The 21,226-nt window shown below is 41.0% G+C and overlaps 1 protein-coding gene across 2 annotated transcripts in view; it reads left to right on the forward strand.

The window, feature by feature from the left end:
- The window catches only part of ly75 (lymphocyte antigen 75), a 160,178-nt gene that overhangs the window by 116,652 nt on the left and 22,300 nt on the right, over positions 1-21,226 (forward strand). The window contains exons 22-30 of one of the 2 annotated variants that reach the window (XM_070875562.1): positions 1,805-1,910; positions 3,314-3,474; positions 6,153-6,276; positions 8,090-8,319; positions 12,473-12,641; positions 13,435-13,602; positions 13,915-14,031; positions 15,958-16,155; positions 20,689-20,912. In XM_070875562.1, the coding sequence (XP_070731663.1) occupies positions 1,805-1,910; positions 3,314-3,474; positions 6,153-6,276; positions 8,090-8,319; positions 12,473-12,641; positions 13,435-13,602; positions 13,915-14,031; positions 15,958-16,155; positions 20,689-20,912 (1,497 nt within the window). The remainder of the gene's footprint in view (positions 1-1,804; positions 1,911-3,313; positions 3,475-6,152; positions 6,277-8,089; positions 8,320-12,472; positions 12,642-13,434; positions 13,603-13,914; positions 14,032-15,957; positions 16,156-20,688; positions 20,913-21,226) is intronic. The other variant, XM_070875563.1, reaches the window with a different exon arrangement.

Consider the following 21,226-nt stretch of genomic DNA (forward strand, 5'->3'; position numbering starts at 1 on the left):
AGGAATAAATGGGTCCTTTTCAGAATGGCAGGCAGTGACGAGTGGGGTACCGCAAGGTTCAGTGCTGGGACCCCAGCTATTTACAATATACATTAATGATTTGGACGAAGGAATTGAATGTAATCTCCAAGTTTGCAGATGACACTTAGCTGGGTGGCAGTGTGAGCTGTGAAGAGGATGCTATGAGGCTGCAGGGTGACTTGGACAGGTTAGGTGAGTGGGCAAATGCATGGCAGATGCAGTATAATGTAGATAAATGTGAGGTTATCCACTTTGGTGGCAAAAACAGGGAGGCGGATTATTATCTGAATGGTGACAGATTAGGAAAAGGGGAGGTGCAACGAGACCTGGGTGTCATGGTACATCAGTCACTGAAAGTTGGCATGCAGGTACAGCAGGCGGTGAAGAAGGCAAATGGCATGTTGGCCTTCATAGCGAGAGGAATTGAGTATAGGAGCAGGGAGGTCTTACTGCAGTTGTACAGGGCCTTGGTGAGGCCACACCTTGAATATTGTGTACAGTTTTGGTCTCTTAATCTGAGGAAAGACATTCTTGCTATTGAGGGAGTGCAGCGAAGGTTCACCAGACTGATTCCTGGGATATGTTCCCGATATTGGGGAAGTCCAGAACCAGTCTAAGGATAAGGGGTAAGCCATTTAGGACCGAGATGAGGAGAAACCTCTTCACTCAGAGAATTGTGAATCTGTGGAAGTTGTTGAGGCCAGATCGTTGGATATAATCAAAAGGAAGTTAGATATGACCCTTACGGCTAAAGGGATCAAGGGGTATGGAGAGAAAACAGGAATGGGGTACTGAAGTTGCATGATCAGCCATAATCATATTGAATGGTGGCGTAGGATCGAAGGGCCGACTGGCCTACTCCTGCACCTATTTTCTATGTTTCTATATTGCAGATCTTAATGAACAGAGATCATCCTGTGGCTGTTCCCTGCACTGCTTCCAACATTTGAATGAACGTATTAAAAGGGCCTGCCACCTGGCTCAGGTGGGCGCTCCAGCCGTCCAGTGGCAGCCTTTCGGAAGATCACATCAGTCACGCCGTTGGTGGGAATGGACCGTTAAGTCATACGCTACCATTTTCAGGAATCCACTGCCCATTTCCACATGGCGGGAGGCCTAAAAATCTCTCTCGTATTGCCCTCTTGACAGGAAAACAATGTTTTTTTCACAATTGAAAAACATTTTATTATCCTGCTAAATTTCTTTTTGTATCTGCTCGACATTATCATTTTTTTTTATTTGTTCCTGGGATGTGGGCATTGCTGGCAAGGCCAGCATTTATTGCCCATCCCTAATAGCCCTTGAAAAGGTGGTAGTGAGCTGCCTTCTTGAACCGCTGCAATCCTTGTGGTGAAGATACTCCCACAGTGCTTTTAGGGAGGGAGTTCCAGGATTTTGACCCAGTGACAATGAAGGAACAGCGATATATTTCCAAGTCAGGATAGTGTTTAACTTGGAGGGGACCTTGCAGGTGATAGTGCTCCCATGTGCCTGTTGCCCTTGTCCTTCTAAGTGGTATCATTAATGAAATACACATTACTTTAATCAGATTGCTCACAGATGGATATTTATAATTTGATTTATTTCAAAGGTCCTGATGCTAGGAGTACAAAGAACATGATTACAAAACTGGTGTTTCTTTGTGAAATAAGTTCTTTACCAAAGCATAAACAACGTTGAACCATATTATCCACTTCTAAATAAATCTAAATGGGAACCAGTGGTATGTATAACACAATTAATAGAAAATGCATTGATATGAGCCGTATTTCATCTGTTTTAGTGCTATAACTTTATAAAACCACGATACCTTTCATGGGAAGCTGGAGAACGTTACTGTGAGAGCATAGGTGGGAACTTGCCAACTATCGCCAATTCTGTGGAGCAAGGTATGTTGTTAGTGGAATCACAGTGTAAAATAAGATCCAAATCCAAAAATGTCCCATTTTATAATTGTTTGTTTCAGTAGAATTGCAATGTTTTTTTTTTAAATAACAAGGAAAATATTTGTTTTGGAAGTATGGCTTTTTGGGACGGTAAACGGGTGCTTAAGTTTCCAATATGGCAGGCATGCATTCATTATGAGCCAGAAGTCCGCCACCTGCCATCTTGGGAGTAGGCAAAAGAAATAGGCATCCAGGACCTACGTCTGAAACTGGTATTGGGACCTTTGCATATTCAAATAAGGGGCTGAATGCTTGTTTGACGCCCTCTCTGCAAGATTGAGTTTCCCTGAGGACTGCATTCAGGAAAGCCAGGTCTACATACAGCCTAACCAGCGGTCCTTAAAGAGATTGCTGCAGGCCGCAACCAACAAGGTAAGTGTTTAAAATTTATGTACCTGAATGTGGAGCCGGGAGGAGCAGTAGTGAATAATGCATGGTGTAGTGGGGTTCCAAAAAACTGCTTTGTAAAGGTGTGACTCCTATAAATGGAGACAGCAAGATCTGCATTTATACTTGCTTCCTGGTCGGTTCATTGAATCTCTTTCTGCACTGAACCCAGGATAATGCTGCGGGCACTCCCCACCTCAGCTATCTCCTCCTAGCCCTGCTGCTGTGTTTGTTTTGGTACCCTTGTGCCATCTTTTGGGAAGAGGACCTGCTCCACTCCCGCACCTTCTGCAGCAGTGCCTCCACTACGGCATTACTGAATCCAAGAGCTTGAGTCTTTCTGCATATGATGCTAGCAAATGGAGAAACCACAGAATTTGCTCTTCTCTGGGCTACTGAACGAAAAGCTAATGCCGCAAAATCATTAAAAAAAAAGAACTTTCAGTTTTCGGGACCATTGAAACGAGAAGGGAATAAGGAGTTATGGAAAGCGGGCAGGCAAGTGGACCGGAGTCCATGGCCAGATCAGCCATGATCATATTAAATGGTGGAGCAGGCTCGAGAGGCTGTATGGCCTACTCCTGCTCCTATTTCTTATGTACTTATAATAATAATTGCTGATAAATCGATCTCTGTGAGCAGGCAGCACTCTTGACAGGGAGTCTCAAAATGTCTCTGAGAGGTGCATTGACCCTTGCTGGTGTTGGGCATCAATACTACCTCCCAGTTGGGCGGGCTGCCGATCGGCAATTCCAAAACCTGGGCATGCTACCAAATGCCATGCAAATAAGGCCTGGCTATTGCCTCAACACCACTCCAGGTGAAAATCGACCCCATTATTGTGAGAGATGGGTGAGACAGTAGAGGAGGGAAGAAACTGCCAACCACCCTTGCTGTCTTTGTTTTCGTATTTATTGGAGTTGACGACTTAAATTTATTTGCATCTTTCTATTCAACAGATTTTATTGTATCTCATTTATTTTTGCTGCCACACAAGATTTGGCTTGGTATGCAGGCCGCAAATCGAATTGGAAACAATAAATGGGTAACAGGAAGACCAGTTGATTACACAAATTGGCAGCCATCATTTGTGATGCAACTGGATATACTAGATATTGATGTAAGTTAAATGTTTGTATAGTTTTTAAATTCTGTGGAGTTAAAATGTTTTTACTTTTGTGTCTAGCCATGAGCACATTTGGATTGCATTGCAGACCTTTGCCAATTCTTTTATAAGATGAGAGTGAAGATGTGCCTTTTCCTCCAATATTCTATTCTCTTTGGGTAGCTGGGCCTAAAAGGTACCAGATTTCATCTCTTGAGTTGTTCTAAGTTAACTGATCTTTTCCCTCAGAAGCCTTTTTGACAAATATCCTTCTACAGAATCATAAGAACATAACAAATAGGAGCAGGAACAGGCCCCTCGAGCCTGCTCTGCCATTCAGTAAGATCATGGCTGAACTTCTACATCAACTCCACTTTCCCACCCTATCCCCATATCCCTTAGTACCCCAAAATCTATTGATCTTAGTCTTGAATATACTCATCAACTGAGCATCCACAACCCTCTGAGGTAGAGAACTCCAAAGATTCACAACCCTCTGAGTGAAGACATTTCTCTTCATCTCAGTTCTAAATGGCTGACCCCTTATCCTGAGACTTTTACCCCTAGTTCTAGACTCTACTGCCTCTCAGCATGTACCCTGTCAAGCCCTCTAAGAAACGTTTCAATGAGATCACCTCTCATTCTTCTAAACTCCAGAGAGTATAGGCCTATTTTACTTGAACTCTCCTCATGTTAACTTTCTGTGATTCATGTACAAGGACCTCCAAATCCCTCTGAATCCCAATATTTACTAGTCTCTCACCTTTTAGGAAATAATCTGCTTTTCCATTTTTCCTACAAAAGTAAATAATTTTACACTCCCATATTTATACTCCACTTTTTTGCCCAATCACTTCACAGGTCTGTATCTCTTTGCAGCCTCTTTACGTCCTCCTCACAACTTATTTGCCCACTTAGCTTTGTATCATCAGCAAACTTAGATACATTATGCTTGGTCCCCTCAACTAAGTCATTGATATAGATTGTAAATAGCTGAGGCTCAATCACTGATCCTTGCAGCACTCCACTTGACATCCCGAAAATGACCCATTTATTCCTACTCTGTTTTCTGTCTATTAACCAATCCTCAGTCCACGCTAGTATATTACACCCAATCCCATTAGCCCTAATCCCATGCAATGCATTAGTCTTAATCCCAACAGTATATAACGGGCCATGGTTTACAGCATGTTCTCTGGGAACTAATAAAACAAATCTTTTGTGAGGACAGCCCAGAGAAGAGTTGGGATGCTACACTTGACCTCAGCATCCCAGGCTTGAGAGGGGAAAGTTCTCCAGGCCTCCCACTACTGGAAGAAAGCATGTGTGGACGTCAGTTGAGGAATGATCATGTTTTTCAGTACTCCACTCTCCGTACCTGACCCAGGTGGCAGATCATGGGTGAATTTGAACAGTGATTGCCGGTTGGTTGTCCAACTATAGGGACCATCAAATGGGACAAATCCTATCATCACCCAAGAAACACACGGACATTTATAGCAGAGGTTGCTGGATCACTCAAGAATCGGAACTGATATCTATCTTCTCGTCCTAGCCTGGGGACAGTGAAACTAATTCCAGTGCTCCAAGTTCACTCCAGCTGAAATCTGCTAACTCAGTGCAGGCAAGGTTCAAATCTGGGATTCTCCTGACTTGCTTGGTAGCATGCCGTACAAAGATGTTGCTCCTATAACAAACTAATCTTTAAAGCAGAGCAAGTACCTAACAGATAAACCTCTAACTGTTATTACAGATACAAACTTTTCCCCAGAGAACATGCTGTAAAACATGCTACTTTTTCTAGTTTGTGATTGGCAATAAAGTAAGTTTTGCCACTATTTGGCAACTTACAATATTTATGCTGAATCTGCACATGCAACACCACAGATTTGGTATGCAATAGTAGAGAGCTACTTAATTTCTCCCCAATATGTTATAATCGCCACTGAGTCCCACCCATAATAATGGACTACTGTTGTGTGCCATGTGCATACCATACCTACCTAATGGTATGAAAGTGAATCTTCAGTCCATTGGACTCATGTCAGTAAGTCGATATCAAACATGTGCAATCCATACTTACTTGTGATATCCAGTGGTGCTTCAGGGTTTAGAGAAAATAAGAACATCCCTTGTCTGCAACAAATATCTGTTATTTTGTGTACTTCATTTGTGGCAGCTAGATAATTGCAACGGATGCACAAGATGCTGACTTGTTATCTGACCTGGTACTCGATGGTGATTTGCAAAAATTGCATACACTGAACCTAAATAAAAAGGGTTCTGATGAAGGGTCACAGACCAGAAACATTACTCTGTTTCTCTCTCCACAAATGCTGCCTGACCTGCTGAGATTTCCAGCATTTTCTGTTTTTATTTCAGATTCCAGCATCTGCAATATTTTATTTTTGTATTAAATAAAAAGGAACATGCTGGAAAAGGCACTGTAATGTTTCAGATGTGGAGCCTTAACCAACACTTTCTGTTTTTATATCAGATTTCTAGCATTTGGAGGTTTTTTTTCTTTTTATGCAGTATTTGGTATAAGGCTAGTTTAATAAATATTGGGCTGTTGCAAAAAGATATCCTGCTGAAGAGTTCAAACAATTGAATTACTTTACAACAGAAGATCGGATATTGCATCTTTTCCTAATTATGAAACGTTATATTCTTTTAATGTGTTTTGTTTTTAGTTCTTTAATTTAGAAAAACAATGTGCTCTTCTACTAAATGGCCCAGGCACACCATTTATTGGAAAATGGGATTTTGCAGCTTGTGATGATTTGCAGTTTGTTGCTGTGTGCCAGAAACATCGAGGTAATATTTAAAATCTTTTTATAAACTTTTATTTCTGATCTAGTTCCAACCTCTATTATATATAATAGAATCAAATCTAATAGAAGAGTATATTATTTTTCAACAACATGCTCTCCATTTCATGCAAAAAGATCACACATTTTATTTTCCAGTGTCTCCCACTAGTTTGTATAATGTGTTTGCAGGGAGAATTGGAATTGGTTTCCTTCCAGCTAGTCTCAGTTGGCACATTTACATTCAAAGCTCAAAGTGCAAGCAATAATTGGTCATAAACTTGCTTAAATTTCGAGTTCTAGCTTACTGGAACTGTAAATATTACAAAATGTAAATTGTATGAGCTGCAATTTCCTCCATCTAAACATTGGGAAGATTGGATTCATATTCATCAATCCCCACTACAGACACCACTGATATTATCCCCCTCCTCGGCCACTATTTCAGGCTGAGCCAGACTGTTTGTAATTTTGGTGTCGTATTGGATCCCAAACTGAGTGTGCATCCCCATATTCTCTCCATCACAAAGACCACCTAACATCGCCTGCCTCTGCCCCTACCTCAGCTTTTCTGCCACTGAAACCTTTGGTCATACCTTTGTAACCTCCAGACGTGACTATTCCAATGCGCACCATCTTCCACCCTCTCTCAACTTCAGATCATCCAAAACTCTGTTGCCTGTATTCGATCCTGTGCCAAGTCCTGCTCATCCATCACCACAGCCCCTCTACCCTCCACCCACTCACTGCCTCAAATTAAAATTCCCATCCTCGTGTCTAAATCCCTTCATGTCCTCACTCCTCCGTGCCAGCCCCTTTGAACCTACAATGGGTGGATGATCCACTATTCCAGGTTACCACCCAGGCAGCATATTTTAAAGTTACCCTATTGTCTCTGTCTTCAAATAGTCAGATTCCAGACCTGAGAAGGAAGGAAAGAAGTAAACAAGAAAGTGGAAATGCTAGAAAGGGAAGAGCACATGAGCATTTGAGGCAGAGGAAGATGCAGAGCTATGGGGGAGAGAATAATGCATTGGAAAGAAAGAAAGACTTGTATTTATATAGCAGCTTTCATAACCACTGGACGTCTCAAAGCACTTTACAGCCAATTAAGTAGTTATTGAAGTGTAGTCACTGTTGTAATGTGGGAAATTGTAATCGGGATTCATATTGTATTCTAGAAAAGAGTTAGCATTGACACTATAGGCCAAATGGCCTCTTTCTCTACAGTTGGCTTCTGTAGTTCTAGATCATGAAATATATTCTGCTCAAAGTGCTGCTGTTGATTATGTGATGTGACCTTTTAAGGACCAATTGTTCTGTCTATCTGCAGTCAATTACAGGCTAATTATTCTTGATCAGATTTTTAATTCAATTAAAAGTCAGAAGAACCAACAGAAAATCTCTTGGATGTTTTAAAAGTGTGATTCCTAAGGTCTGTTAGAAGGCTGTTTTGTTGGGGAAGTTTTTGTACAGATTGGTTATCTTTTCTCTTTTTTGTACTTTTTTTTAAAAAGTGTGACACAAATGTGTATGTTGCACCTTAAATATGATGAATATACTTTGAAACTCTAATATGGATGAATAAAGCCTCTAATTGGGATAAATCATTGTTGAAATAAATTGCATCTTCAACATGTTGGAGTTTCTTTCATCAGCACATCAAATCATACTTTTCAATGTGATTTCTGAAAGCTTAAACCATGTTGTAGGCTCCACTACCAATATTGTTAACTTATTACCTTGAGCAATTTAGTAACTTATGTACTAACTATTGATCTGAGCAGTTACCAGCAATTTTTTCCATATATCTTCTTTAGAACATTCTATCAACGATACGGCCACTCCGCCTTTAGATGGCACCTTGAATTTTCTAAATCATACCTATGTAATAATTAAGAAGAACCTAACTTGGGAAGAAGCACTAACTGAGTGCCAGAAGAATGGTCATGAATTGGTTAGCATCACTGAACCCTACCACCAGGCTTTCCTCACAGTTACTGTCAACACTCTAGATTATCCGGTGTGGATTGGACTCTACAGCCAAGATGTATGTTCTTATATAATTTCTACTAATTTTTTCTATGGGAATAAGGAAGGTGTTTTACAGGGGGACCTGGTTTTTAATGGAGCTAGAGAAGAGCATAATCATTGCAATCTATTTCTTGTTGAATTGATAAAGGTCATCGGACTTAAAACAAATAAAGAGCAAAATCAACCTAATAGAGAAATAAATTTGTATACGTAGCTGTGATATCAGCAGATATTGTGACTCACTATTGATATGATGATTAATGCAAATATGAAGCACTACATCGCAAAACTAAAGTTCCAACAAAAAAGTAAAATGTCTTCATGCCTTTTGGCAGCTGTCATTATGATAATATTGGTTAGTGTTTTCTACAAATGTATATAATTGTGGGGAGGGGGGACTTGCTTTGACATCAGACCTGTATGTATCTTTGCAAAATATCCTTCACCATGATGCTCCCATATATACATGCTCGGTTTGCAAGCAGCACCACTTTAGGTAGTTACATTCAGCTTGAAGCTGACTTTTAGCAGGACATTTGGAAAAGCATAATTCAGTCAGGCAGAGTCAGCATGGATTTATGAAGGGGAAGTCATGTTTGACACATTTTCTGGAATTCTTTGAGGATGTAACTAACAGGGTGGATAAAGGGGAACCAGTGGATGTGGTGTATTTGGATTTCCAGAAGGCATTTAACAAGGTGACACGTAAAAGGTTACTGCACAAGATAAAAGTTCACGGGGTTGGGGGTAATATATTGGCATGGATAGAAGATTGGCTATCTAACAAAAAGCAGAGATTCGGGATAAATGGTTCATTCTCGGGCTGACAATCAGTAACTAGTGGGGTGCCGCAGGGATCAGTGCTGGGACCCGAACTATTTACAATCTGTATTATTATCATCATCATCATCGGCAGTCCCTCGGAATCGAGGAAGACTTGCTTCCACTCTAAAAATGAGTTCTTGGGAGACTGAACATTCCAATATGAGAACCACAGTCCCTGTCACAGGTGGGACAAACAGTCGTTGAGGGAAACGGTGGGTGGAACTGGTTTGCCGCACGCTCTTTCCGCTGCCTGCGCTTGATTTCTGCACGCTCTCGGCGATGAGACTCGAGGTGCTCAGCTCCCTCCTGGATGCACTTCCCTCACTTAGGGTGGTCTTTGGCCAGGGACTCCCAGGAGATGTTGCATTTTATCAGGGAGGCTTTGAGGGTCTTTGAAACGTTTCCTCTGCCCACCTTTGGCTCATTTGCCATGAAGGAGTTCCGAGTAGAGCGCTTGCTTTGGGAGTCTCGTGTCAAGCATGCGAATGATGTGGCCTGCCCAGCGGAGCTGATCAAGTGTGGTCAGTGCTTCAATGCTGGGGATGTTGGCCTGATCGAGAACACTGACGTTGGTGCATCAGTCCTCCCAGTGGATTCGCAGGATCTTGCGGAGACATCATTGGTGGTATTTCTCTTGCGACTTGATGTGTCTACTGTACATGGTCCATGTCTCTGAGCCATACAGGAGGGCAGGTATGACTACAGCCCTGTAGCCCATGAGCTTGGTGGCAAATTTGAGGGCCTGGTCTTCGAACATTCTTTTCCTCAGACGGCCGAAGGCCTCCAATCTATATTAACGACTTGGATGAAGGGACCGAGTGTAACGTAGCTAAGTTTGCTGACGATACGAAGATGGGAGGAAAAGCAATGTGTGAGGAGGACACAAAAAACCTGCAAAAGAACATAGACAGGCTAAGTGAGTGGGCAGAAATTTGGCAGATGGAGTATAATGTTGGAAACTATGAGGTTATGCACTTTGGCAGAAAAAAATCAAAGAGCAATTATTTAAAAGGAGAAAATTTGCAAACTGCTGCAGTACAACGGGACCTGGTGGTCCTTGTGCATGAAACACAAAAGGTTAGTATGCAGGTACAGCAAGTGATCAGGAAGACCAATGGAATCTTGACCTTTATTGCAAAGGGGATGGAGTATAAAAGCAGTGAAGTCTTGCTACAGTTATACATGGTATTGATGAGGCCACACCTGGAATACTGCGTACAGTTTTAGTTTCCGTATTTACGAAAGGATATACTTGCTTTGGAGGCAGTTCAGAGAAGGTTCACTAGGTTGATTCCGGAGATGAGGGGGTTGATTTATGAGGAAAGGTTGAGAAGGTTGGGCCTCTACTCATTGGAATTCAGAAGAATGAGAAGATCTTATCGAAATATATAAGATTATGAGGAGGCTTGACGAGGTGGATGCAGAGAGGATGTTTTCACTGATGGGGGAGACTAGAACTAGGGGGCATAATCTTAGAATAAGCGGCCGTCCATTTAAAACTGAGATGAGGAGGAATTTCTTCTCTGAGGAAATCTGTGGAATTCACTGCCTCAGAGAGCTGTGGAAGCTGGGTCATTGAATAAATTTAAGACAGAGATGGACAGTTTCTTAACCAATAAGGGGTTATGGGGAACGGGCCATAATCAGATCAGCCATGATCTTATTGAATAGCAGAGCAAGCTCAAGGGGCCGTATGGCCTATTCCTGCTCCTATTTCTTATGTTCTTGTGTTATGTTCTTATGTTAATCACTTTAAGACATTAATAGGGTTATTAAAGTAAATGTAAAAAGTAGTTGTTATATATATTGTAGTGCATCCAGTGTGGGTGAAACATAGTCTATATGATGCCTCCACATATGGTATTCACAATCCTTTCATTTAGCACATTCTGAAATACATTAACAAAAACACTCTTGTATTGGCTTTTATCTGTTAGCATAAATGAAGGCATGATCCAAGTGTAATTTATGATGCTAGTTGAGTGTATTAGATGTTATATGGAATGTGCAATATAATTGAAGTTAATTGAATCTATTCTCACAGCCTGAAATAATTGGCTTGTTTTTTAATCAACTAACCTAAAACATTTAAAGTTATTTTAAACAGATCTTGACATTCTCTCTCGCATTTTCCACATGGTGGTAAGTTCATATGAAAGTTAGCAAGGATGGATATTGCCCCCTAAACTGGAAAACTCAATTAGCCAGGTTAGAGATGGAAAATGGAAATTTCACTGGCTTAGTAAGATGCATTTTTTGGGGTTTGGAGTTGGGGTAGAATAAAAGGAATTTTACTGTGTATCTAGGAGTGCATGATGCCCACACTGAATGCCCAAAGTAATGTTCTTCTAAGCATACGTTCAGTAGAATATAGTTAATGAAACTATATCATGAAACTATAACAAAATCATGATTTTGGATAGCTTTATGGTTCAAAACAATAGTAGTTTGACAATGCCACAGACAAATATTACATAGGTTGCCCCTGCACATGATGAATTCCCAAGCTCAGGTAGGCTGTTTGGGAAGGTAGCTACAAGGCAAGCTTCTTGGCGAGATTGTGATGAAACTGAAGCACACATGAACCTCAACATTTCCACATCTCCTGTAATCCTCTTGGCGAGCTGTCATCAAAGGATAGTGTTTGGATCTCTGGCTACAGTGCTGCTCCATGTGGAGCTCCTTCATGGCAAACGAGCCAAAGGTGGGCAGCAGAAACGTTACAAGGACACTCTCAAAGCCTCCCTGGTAAAATTCGACATCCCCACTGACACATGGGAGTCCCTGGCCGAAGACCGCCCCAAGTGGAGAAAGTGCATCAGGGAGGCTGTTGAGCTCTTCGAAACTCAATGCCGCGGGCGTGAAGAGGTCAGGCGCAGGCAGCGGAAGGAGCATGCGGCAAATGAGGTCCCCCACCGCCTCCCCCGACGAATGTCTGTCCCACCTATGACAGGGTCTGTGGCTCTCGCATTGGACTGTTCAGCCACCAAAGGACTCACTTTAGGAGTGGAAGCAAGTCTTCCTTGATTCCGAGGGACTGCCTATGATGATGATGACAGTGCTGTTGTGCCATTTTTCCAACCCACATTCTCTTGAATTCAGGCTCTCTGCTGAAGGCCTAGGATTTGTTAATTTATTCCCTATGGTTTAGTAAATCGTGAAGTCCAATTATTGATTTGCATTTCCAGAATTGAGGAAAACAACCACTATGCTACTGCTTAAATGTGAATTGTGTGCATAGGCCACTTTCCTGATCTCTGTAGATGTCTCCTTGTGCATCTGTAAACCGATGTGAGTGTGCATATCTTAGTTTGTATTGTGTAATGTTTTGTTTTCAATATCAGGATGGACTACACTTTCGCTGGTCAGATGGAAGACATACAGTATATAGTCACTGGAGCACAGATTCTTCTGCACCGACTGATAATTGTGTGTACATGGATGTTGATGGGTTCTGGAAAACCGTGAACTGTGATTCAGTTTTAGAAGGAGCTGTTTGCCATATTCAACAAAGTAAGTATCCTAGCTGACTCAAAATATTTTCTATACTTACACTTGAGGAAGTGCTGGACTGCCAGAAGTCCAATCCTTCAGATGTGACGTTAACCTTAAGGCCCAGTCTATCCTCTCTGGTGGATGTAAGCGATCCCATAGCATTATTTAAAGAAGAGTGGTGGTGGTCTCATTTCTAGCCAACATTTTTCCCTCAACCAACATAATTGAAACAGATTATCTGATCATTTATTTCTATGCTGTTTATGGGATCTTGCTATGCAAAAATTGGCTGCCGCATGTCCCTACTTTACAACCGTAACATTTCATTAGTACTTCACTGGTTGTAAAGCACTTTGGGACTTCCTGAGGATGTGAAACGCACTATATGAATGGAGGTTCTTTTTCTTTCTTGGGACCAGCAACAACATGCATCTATTTAAAGCTTTTAACATAGTAAACTGTTTCAAGATACATCGCGGTGGAGAAGTGGATATTGAGCAACAACAGAGTTAAGAGAGATGACAAAGCGTGGTCAAAAAGATTTTGAGAATTCTTTTGAGGATGTAGAGAGAAGTAGTAAAGCCGAAGGTTTTAAGGAGGAAGTTCCATTGAAGTCTGAGATGTGGAGGAGCTCTAATTCAGAGGCTTGGGTTTGGAGACCACAGAGATTTGTAAACCACGATAAGGATTTTGAATTCAGTGCTTTGGAGTAATAATATTGTTCGAGTAAATAATGAGCTATTTTGCTCTGCTTCTTGTGTATATGAAATTAGTAGATTGCATATTTAAAATGTATACTTTAATTTGGCAGAAGAATTAGCACCCGAAAAGTCAGATGTTGAAACCGTGAGGTGCCCTCATAAGATTCAAGGAGCATTATGGATACCATTCAGAAATAATTGTTACTCCTTTCTAATTAATGCTGAAAAGCCTATGGTTTTCAAAGAGAGTATTGTCCAAAGCATGTGCAAGAATTTAGGTAAGAATTATTCTGCTTGTCTGTTGTCGGTTATAATTCTGTTGCTTACTTTATCAGATGTTGTAGCTAGTAAAATCTACATACATGTTTGAAGTAGTTCGGCATCTTACAGTGTCCTTTTTTATGTAATATGCTTTAAAATCTATTTACTTATAATATGTACAGTTGCTGAGTTGCAAAAAATAATAATGTTACCAGCTGTTTCGTTAATCCCTCGTTTTAACTTTTTTTAAATCATTTATTCAACTTTAGCATGGAAGCATTTTAATCAGGTGTAAGTTAAAACTTGTACAAATATCTTTTGCCAAACAGATCCGCACTCCAATATTTTGACTATTAGAAGTGAAGAAGAGAACACATTTGTCACAGAACAACTTAAAGTTCACAATTATCTATTCAAATGGGTGTGGTTAAGTGTTAGATATAACCGTAAGTAATGTACAATGCCTTACTCTGTTTTATATGGTCAGAATTCCTTTCTTGGTGACTGGATTCATTATATATAATTTGTTCCTCAACATATCCTCAGATACTTTGGGCTCAAGTTTCCGCTCGAGTTGCTCCTTTTTTTGGAGCATTTAGTTTAGAATGGAATATCTTAGAAATTGCAATTACCGGCATTTAGTTTGCTCCAATTCTAGTGAGTTCGAATAGTTTCGGTTTAGAACAGTTTTTTTTTTAAGGGGGCGTTACCAGCCACTTACGCCTGTTTTGCAAGTTTAGGCAGTGAATGCTTATTCCAAACTAACTTAGAATGGAGTAAGTGTAGATTTTTGTACGCTCAGAAAAATCTTGCCTACACTTATAAATCAGGCGTAGGGAACAAGAGATGGGGGACGGGGAGAGGGAAGTTTACAAACATTAAACACTTAACTTTTACAAATAAAGAGCCATCATCAATAATAAATGATAAATAAATCAATAAATCAACCAATAAATCAATCAAAAAAAATTTTAAAATTAAAAATAATAAAAAATCAATCAAGAAATAAAAAATTAAGTTTCTACTCACCTACTGCAGCACCGGAGCCCTCCAACAGTGTGCTGGGACGGGGCCACCCCAGTGTCTCTCTCTCTGTCTCTGTCAGTGTCTCTCTGTATTTCTGACAGCAGGGTGGAGGGGGAGGATGGGGGAGGGGGGGAGGAGGAGGGAGGGGGTGGAGGAGGAGGAGGGGGAAGAGCTGAACGGGAGGGAGGGAGGGAGGCTCAACTGGAGGGAGGGAGGGAGCTGAACGGGTCGGAGGGAGTGGGGGGGGAGCTGAACCATTCGGCCAGGGCTAGGGGTGGCGTGCTTTGTGCCCCTCCCACGCAGCGTCGCAGAGATTCGGGCTGAGAGGAGCTGCTGCACATGCACGCACACTCTAGCGCGCATGTGCAGAGGTCACGGCACTGTTTTCAGCGCTGGGACCTGGCTCCGCCCCCGACCCCTTGTGCTGCGCCACGCCGAGGCCGAAGACGTCCTGAGGAGCTCGGAGAATCACAAGGTACGTTTTCGGCGCCCTTTTTATTCCAGAAAGTCCGCGCGCCTTATGGAGGTGCGCCATTATCACAGAGGCGGAAACTTGGGCCCATAATATTGTCAGCTTTTCTTCCCTTATGGATTGTAACTGGTTTATCTTTGCCATTCTCAAATAAATCTTTAACGTGTAATAAACTGATCCAGAATCTTGACAAATTATGATCACAAAATTAATTTGAAACTGTATCTGATGTGCAGTTGGAATAAGTCCAAATAGTTGCCATTTGTTAATAACATAGCTTGGGTGGAAGACCACCTTAATAGTGTCAAGCTAATGTGCAGTTTGTTCTAAAGTACTAAAAGTTTGATAAAATCACCTAAGGATGGAATTTAAAATTAGATTTACTCATGTTGCTGACCTTACTTTTTTTGTCATGGCATTCCTGCCAATCACTGAGCCAGAACATTGGGGTGCAGAATTGCAGCCAACAATTTAAGCATTTTAGCTGCATCTTTCCAGGAAAGGAAACTTTTTACCTGTTATCATCTTTAGCTTCGACTTGCACTTCAGGAGACTGTAATTATGGGGCAATGATGGAGAACAGCAGGCTTAATGCTGAAATACTGTCTCCCATTTCCCTCTGGTAAATATTTTCTGCAATCAGCCAAGTGACTGATTAATTGAAATTAAACATTTATAAGTTCTCACACATTATAGGGGTTGAAAGGAAGCATTCTCCTGTGTTACAATAATAAAAAGTTGGGTTTTTTTACATGAAAGCCCTTCAAATAGTACTACAGCATTGATTTTTTTTTCATAATACATTGAACTAAAATACAGAATTTGTTTATATAATTCTAGAAACCGTGTTAAATCAGGTTTTTTTCTGTTTTAGAAAATCGTGTGATGTGGTACGATGGTTCTTACGTGCATTATTCAAACTGGCACTCTGGGAGGCCCAAATTTGAGAACACAGAGGAACAGTTTCTAGCGGCTGCCCTTGATACGGATGGCTTTTGGTATCTAACTAACCATCCTTTGTGGAAGACACAATTGATATTGCAAAGTATTTTTGTTTGTAAAATTGATAAAGGTAAGAGACTAATTTAACAATCTCTGTTGACCATAGCTAATCCTAGTGATGATAAAGTGTTGTTAATTTACTTTTTCAGATGCCAAAAAACTTTTAAAACCCTTTGCTGGCTGTGATTGTACAGCAGCAACAATTTATTTTTTAAAAGGCTAATTAAAACTCTATTTGCAAATCTTTTGTGACACTGATGCAGTAAAGCAAAGAATGCACTGTTTTATAAGGATAGGAACATTATATAATATATAAAACATGATGTAGTACTCAAGTGTAGATGTGTGAAGCCTTAAAGCTACAGATCTAAAATTCCAATGGTTTGGTAAGGCGTAAGCCTAGCGGCATTATCTGGGAAAAGTCAGAATTTAAGACTTGGATATGCCAATTTTATGGTCCACTTAAGTTACGCCCTAAATTCTGCTGCAAGGAGGTGCAAAATGAGCCTGCCTTAGCTAAGGTGCAGCCATGCAAATTATGGATATAGGTCAGGATGACGTCATAAGCCCTAAATTCTGTCATTTAACCCTAGGATTCGCAGATCTAACAGAGAAGGCCATTCAGCCTCTTGAGCCTATTCCGCCATTCAACGAGATCATAGAAACATAGAAAATTGGTGCAGGAGTAGGCCATTCGGCATTTAAGCCTGCACCACCATTCAATGTGATCATGGCTGATCATGCAACTTTAGTACCCCATTCCTGCTTTCTCTCCATGCACCTTGATCCCTTTAGCCGTAAGGGCCACATCTAACTCCCTTTTGAATATATCGAACGAACTGGCCTCAACAACTTTCTGTGGTAGAAAATTCCACAGTTTCACAATTCTCTGAGTGAAGAAGTTTCTCCTCATCTCAGTCCTAAATGGCTTGCCCCTTATCCTTAGACTGTGACCCCTGGTTCTGGACTTCCCCAACCTCGGGAACATTCTTCCTGCATCTAACCTGTCCAATCCCGTCAGAATTTTATATGTTTCTATGAGATCCCCTCTCATTCTTCTAAATTTCAGTGAATATAAGCCTAGTCAATCCAGTCTTTCTTTATATGTCAGTCCTGCCATCCTGGGAATCAGTCTGGTGAACCTTCGCTGCACTTCCTCAATAGCAAGAATGTCCTTCCTCAGATGAGGAGACCAAAACTGTACACAATATTCAAGGCATGGCCTCATCAAGGCTCTGTACAAGTGCAGCAAGACCTCCCTGCTCCTATACTCAAATCCTCTTGCTACGAAGGCCAAAATGCCATTTGCCGCCTTCACCGCCTGCTGTACCTGCATGCCAACTTTCGGTGACTGATGTACCATGACACCCAGGTCTCGATGCACCTCCCCTTTTCCTAATCTGTCACCATTCGATAATATCCGCCTTCCTGTTTTTGCCACCAAAGTGGATAACCTTACATTTATCTAAATTATACTGCATCTGCCATGCATTTGCCCACTCACCTAACCTGTCCAAGTCACCCTGCAGCCTCTTAGCATCCTCCTCACAGCTCACACTGCCACCCAGCATAGTGTGATCTGCAAACTTGGAGATATTACATTCAATTCCTTCGTCTAAATCAATAATGTATATTGTAAATAGCTGGGGTCCCAGAACTGAACCTTGCAGTACCCCACTAGTCACTGAAAGGACCCGTTTATTCCTACTCTTTGCTTCCTGACTGCCAACCAGTTCTCTATCCACGTCAATACATTACCCCCAATACCATGTGCTTTAATTTTGCACACTAATCTCTTGTGTGGGACCTTGTCAAAAGCCTTTTGAAAGTCCAAATACACCACATCCACTGGTTCTCCCTTGTCCACTCTACTAGTTACATCCTCAAAAAATTCTAGCAGATTTGTCAAGCATGATTTCCCTTTCATGAATCCATGCTGACTTGGACCGATCCTGTCACTGCTTTCCAACTGCACTGCTATTACATCTTTAATAATTGATTCCAACATTTTCTCCACCACCGATGTCAGGCTAACCAGTCTATAATTCCCTGTTTTCTCTCCCTCCTTTTTTAAAAAGTGGGGTTACATTAGCTGCCCTCCAATCCATAGGAATTGATCCAGAGTCGATAGAATGTTGGAAAATGACCACAAATGCATCCACTATTTCAAGGGAAACTTCCTTAATACTCTGGGATGCAGACTATCAGGCCCTGAGGATTTATCGGCCATCAATCCCATCAATTTCCCGAACACAATTTCCTGACTAATAAGGATTTCCTTTAGTTCCTCCTTCTCGCTAAACCCTCAGTCCCCTAGTATTTCCAGAAGGTTATTTGTGTCTTAGTGAAGACAGAACCAAAGTTGGTCTGCCATTTCTTTGTTCCCCATTATAAATTCACCTGATTCTGACTGCAAGGGACCTACATTTGTCTTCACTAATCTTTTTCTCTTCACATATCTATAGAAGCTTTTGCAGTCAGTTTTTATGTTCCCTGCAAGCTTACTCTCATACTCTCTTTTCCCCCTCCTATTTAAACCCTTTGTCCTCCACTGCTGAATTCTAAATTTCTCCCAGTCCTCAGGGTTGCTGCTTTTTCTGGCCAATTTATATGCCTCTTCCTTGGATTTAACACTATCCCTAATTTCCCTTGTTAGCCATGATTGAGCCACCTTCCCCGTTTTATTTTTACGCTTGGCTGATCTGTATCTTAACTCCATTTACCTATATTGGCTCCATTTCCTTTTATAAACTTGTCTCAAAAATCTATCGCTCTGATTTAAAATGTATTGAGTGAGATAGCATCTAATGTTATTCGTGAGGGAGAGTTCCACACTTCTACCTCCTTTGTGTGAAGAAGTATTTCCCAACTTCTCTCCTGAATGCTCTGACTCTGATTTTAAGATTATGTCCACTTGTCCTAGACTCCACCACCAGTGGAAAAAAAATATCTGTATCTACCCTATCAATTCTTTCAAAATTGTACAAATCTCAAACAAATCACCCCTTAACCTTCTACATTCCAAGGAATACAAGCCTAGTTTATGTAATCTCTCCTTATAATCTAACCCTTGGAGCCCTGGTAAATTCTGGTGAATCTGCTCTGCACTCCTTCCACTGCCAATATATCCTCTCGAAGGTGTGGTGCCCAGAACTGTACACATTACTCCAGATGTGATCTAACTAGGGTTTTGTATAGGTCTAGCAAACCTTCCTCCCTTTTATATTCTAGCCCTCTGGTTCTTAAGGCTAATATTCCATTAGCCTTTTTGATTATTTTTTGTACCAGACTATTACATTTTAGTGATCAGTGTACATGGACCCCTAAATCTCTTTGGACCTCCACTGTTCCTAGCTTTTTATCATTTAAGTAATACTCAGATATATCCATTTTTGCTCCAAATTGGATGACTTCGCACTTAGCTGCTTTGAAATCTATTTATTGCATTTTCGCCCACTCACTTAATTCATCTGCCGCAGTTTTGCCCACTCACATAATCTATCAATGTCTCTTGTCATTTTATGCTCCGTTTATACTACTTGCATGCCACTATAAAGTAGGGGTAACTTAGCATAGCCTTGCTGAGCTGCTATTCTATTCTGTGTTTCATTGTGCTGTTGATATTAGGATGGTTATCGGGTTTCTTAGTTCTGGCACCCTGTTGCTGCTGGTATTGTGCCCACTTTTGGGCACTGTACAATTTCTATCCCTCTGAGCCTATACACCTAGGGTGGCTGGACATCAATGGGAGGGTCCAAATCTCTTGTATTGCTGCTTTACGAGTTTGGTTTTACGGGTTTCCTGCTGTTCTACCTCCTCTTCCTCTTTCAACAAGTGAATGATGGAGGAGTTTCCCCATGGAGAACTCAATTTGCAGCCTTCTCTTCATTTATGGGAAATCCCCCATATAGTAAACAGTCTTGACTCTCAAATGAAACCAAGAACCTAAAAGCAAAAAATATCTTGATTAAAGACCAATCCAAAGTCAAGAGGCTCCGAGCTTCCTCTAAGCTAATTCCTGCTCTTCCACTAGGCATGGGATCAGGGCACTGGTTGCCACTGATCAGTGGGAACACAGAATTTATGGGATTATAATGCCCCTTAATTCCTGGGATAGAAGTTTAGAAAAGGGAGGGAAAACTGTGGACAAATTCGGGAACAACTTGGTGCAATTCCTACCCAACTGTTTTCGGCAATTAAACAAGTTCCAGAAGACAGTGGCTGTGACCTATCTAATCCAAGCCCTGCCAAAATACTCTTAATGTGCTCCTCACTCAGGAACTTGTCTGTTTCCTTCTGAAAAGGATATAATGTGCTCATATTTACCACATCCTCGGGTGGCTTATTGCAGAACCTAATAATAATATGGAAAATAAACATTTCCAGGCATCTAACCTGACTTTGTCTAGATATTTTATAACACTGTCTTAGTGTTTGAACATGATAAATGACAAGACATCTAACATTTCTAGATCTCTCTTTAAAATGTTCTTTATAATTCCTGCCCCAGTCATATGAAGTTTTTTTCCCCCCCTCAATAATGCAATGATGAGTAAAGACTCACGGTTTAATGTTAATAATCTTTTGTGATTTTTTTTTTAAGACCCAAATCCAAGTGATTTTCACCCTCCAACTGAAAAGGTGCAACATGGAAATCACACTTACTTCTTAATTCAGAAGAAGGTGAATTGGTATGACGCACTGCAACAATGCAAAAAGGATGGATATCAACTTGTCAGTGTCTATAATGAATCTCAGCATGTGTTCCTGAAGAGCTTGGTGAAGTCGGATGGTTTTCCTCTTTGGATTGGCTTGTTCAGTCAAGATGTAAGTTTTCTAAAAAAAAGGGCACATTACACGTTGTAATCTTAACTGTATCACATTAATATAGTATCCACAAGCATTGCTATTTAAAAATTATGTCCAACCCATACCGAGGTATCATTAAGGAAGAAATAGCGGGACATCTAGATAGGAATAGTGCAATCAAGTAGACGCAACATGGATTCATGAAGGGGAAATCATGTTTAACTAATTTACTGGAATTCTTTGAGGATATAACGAGCATGGTGGATAGAGGTGTACCGATGGATGTGGTGTATTTGGATTTCCAAAAGGCATTCGATAAGGTGCCACACAAA

The sequence above is a fragment of the Pristiophorus japonicus genome, chromosome 3 (genome assembly GCF_044704955.1).
Source record: "Pristiophorus japonicus isolate sPriJap1 chromosome 3, sPriJap1.hap1, whole genome shotgun sequence".
Lineage (NCBI taxonomy): Eukaryota > Metazoa > Chordata > Chondrichthyes > Pristiophoridae > Pristiophorus > Pristiophorus japonicus.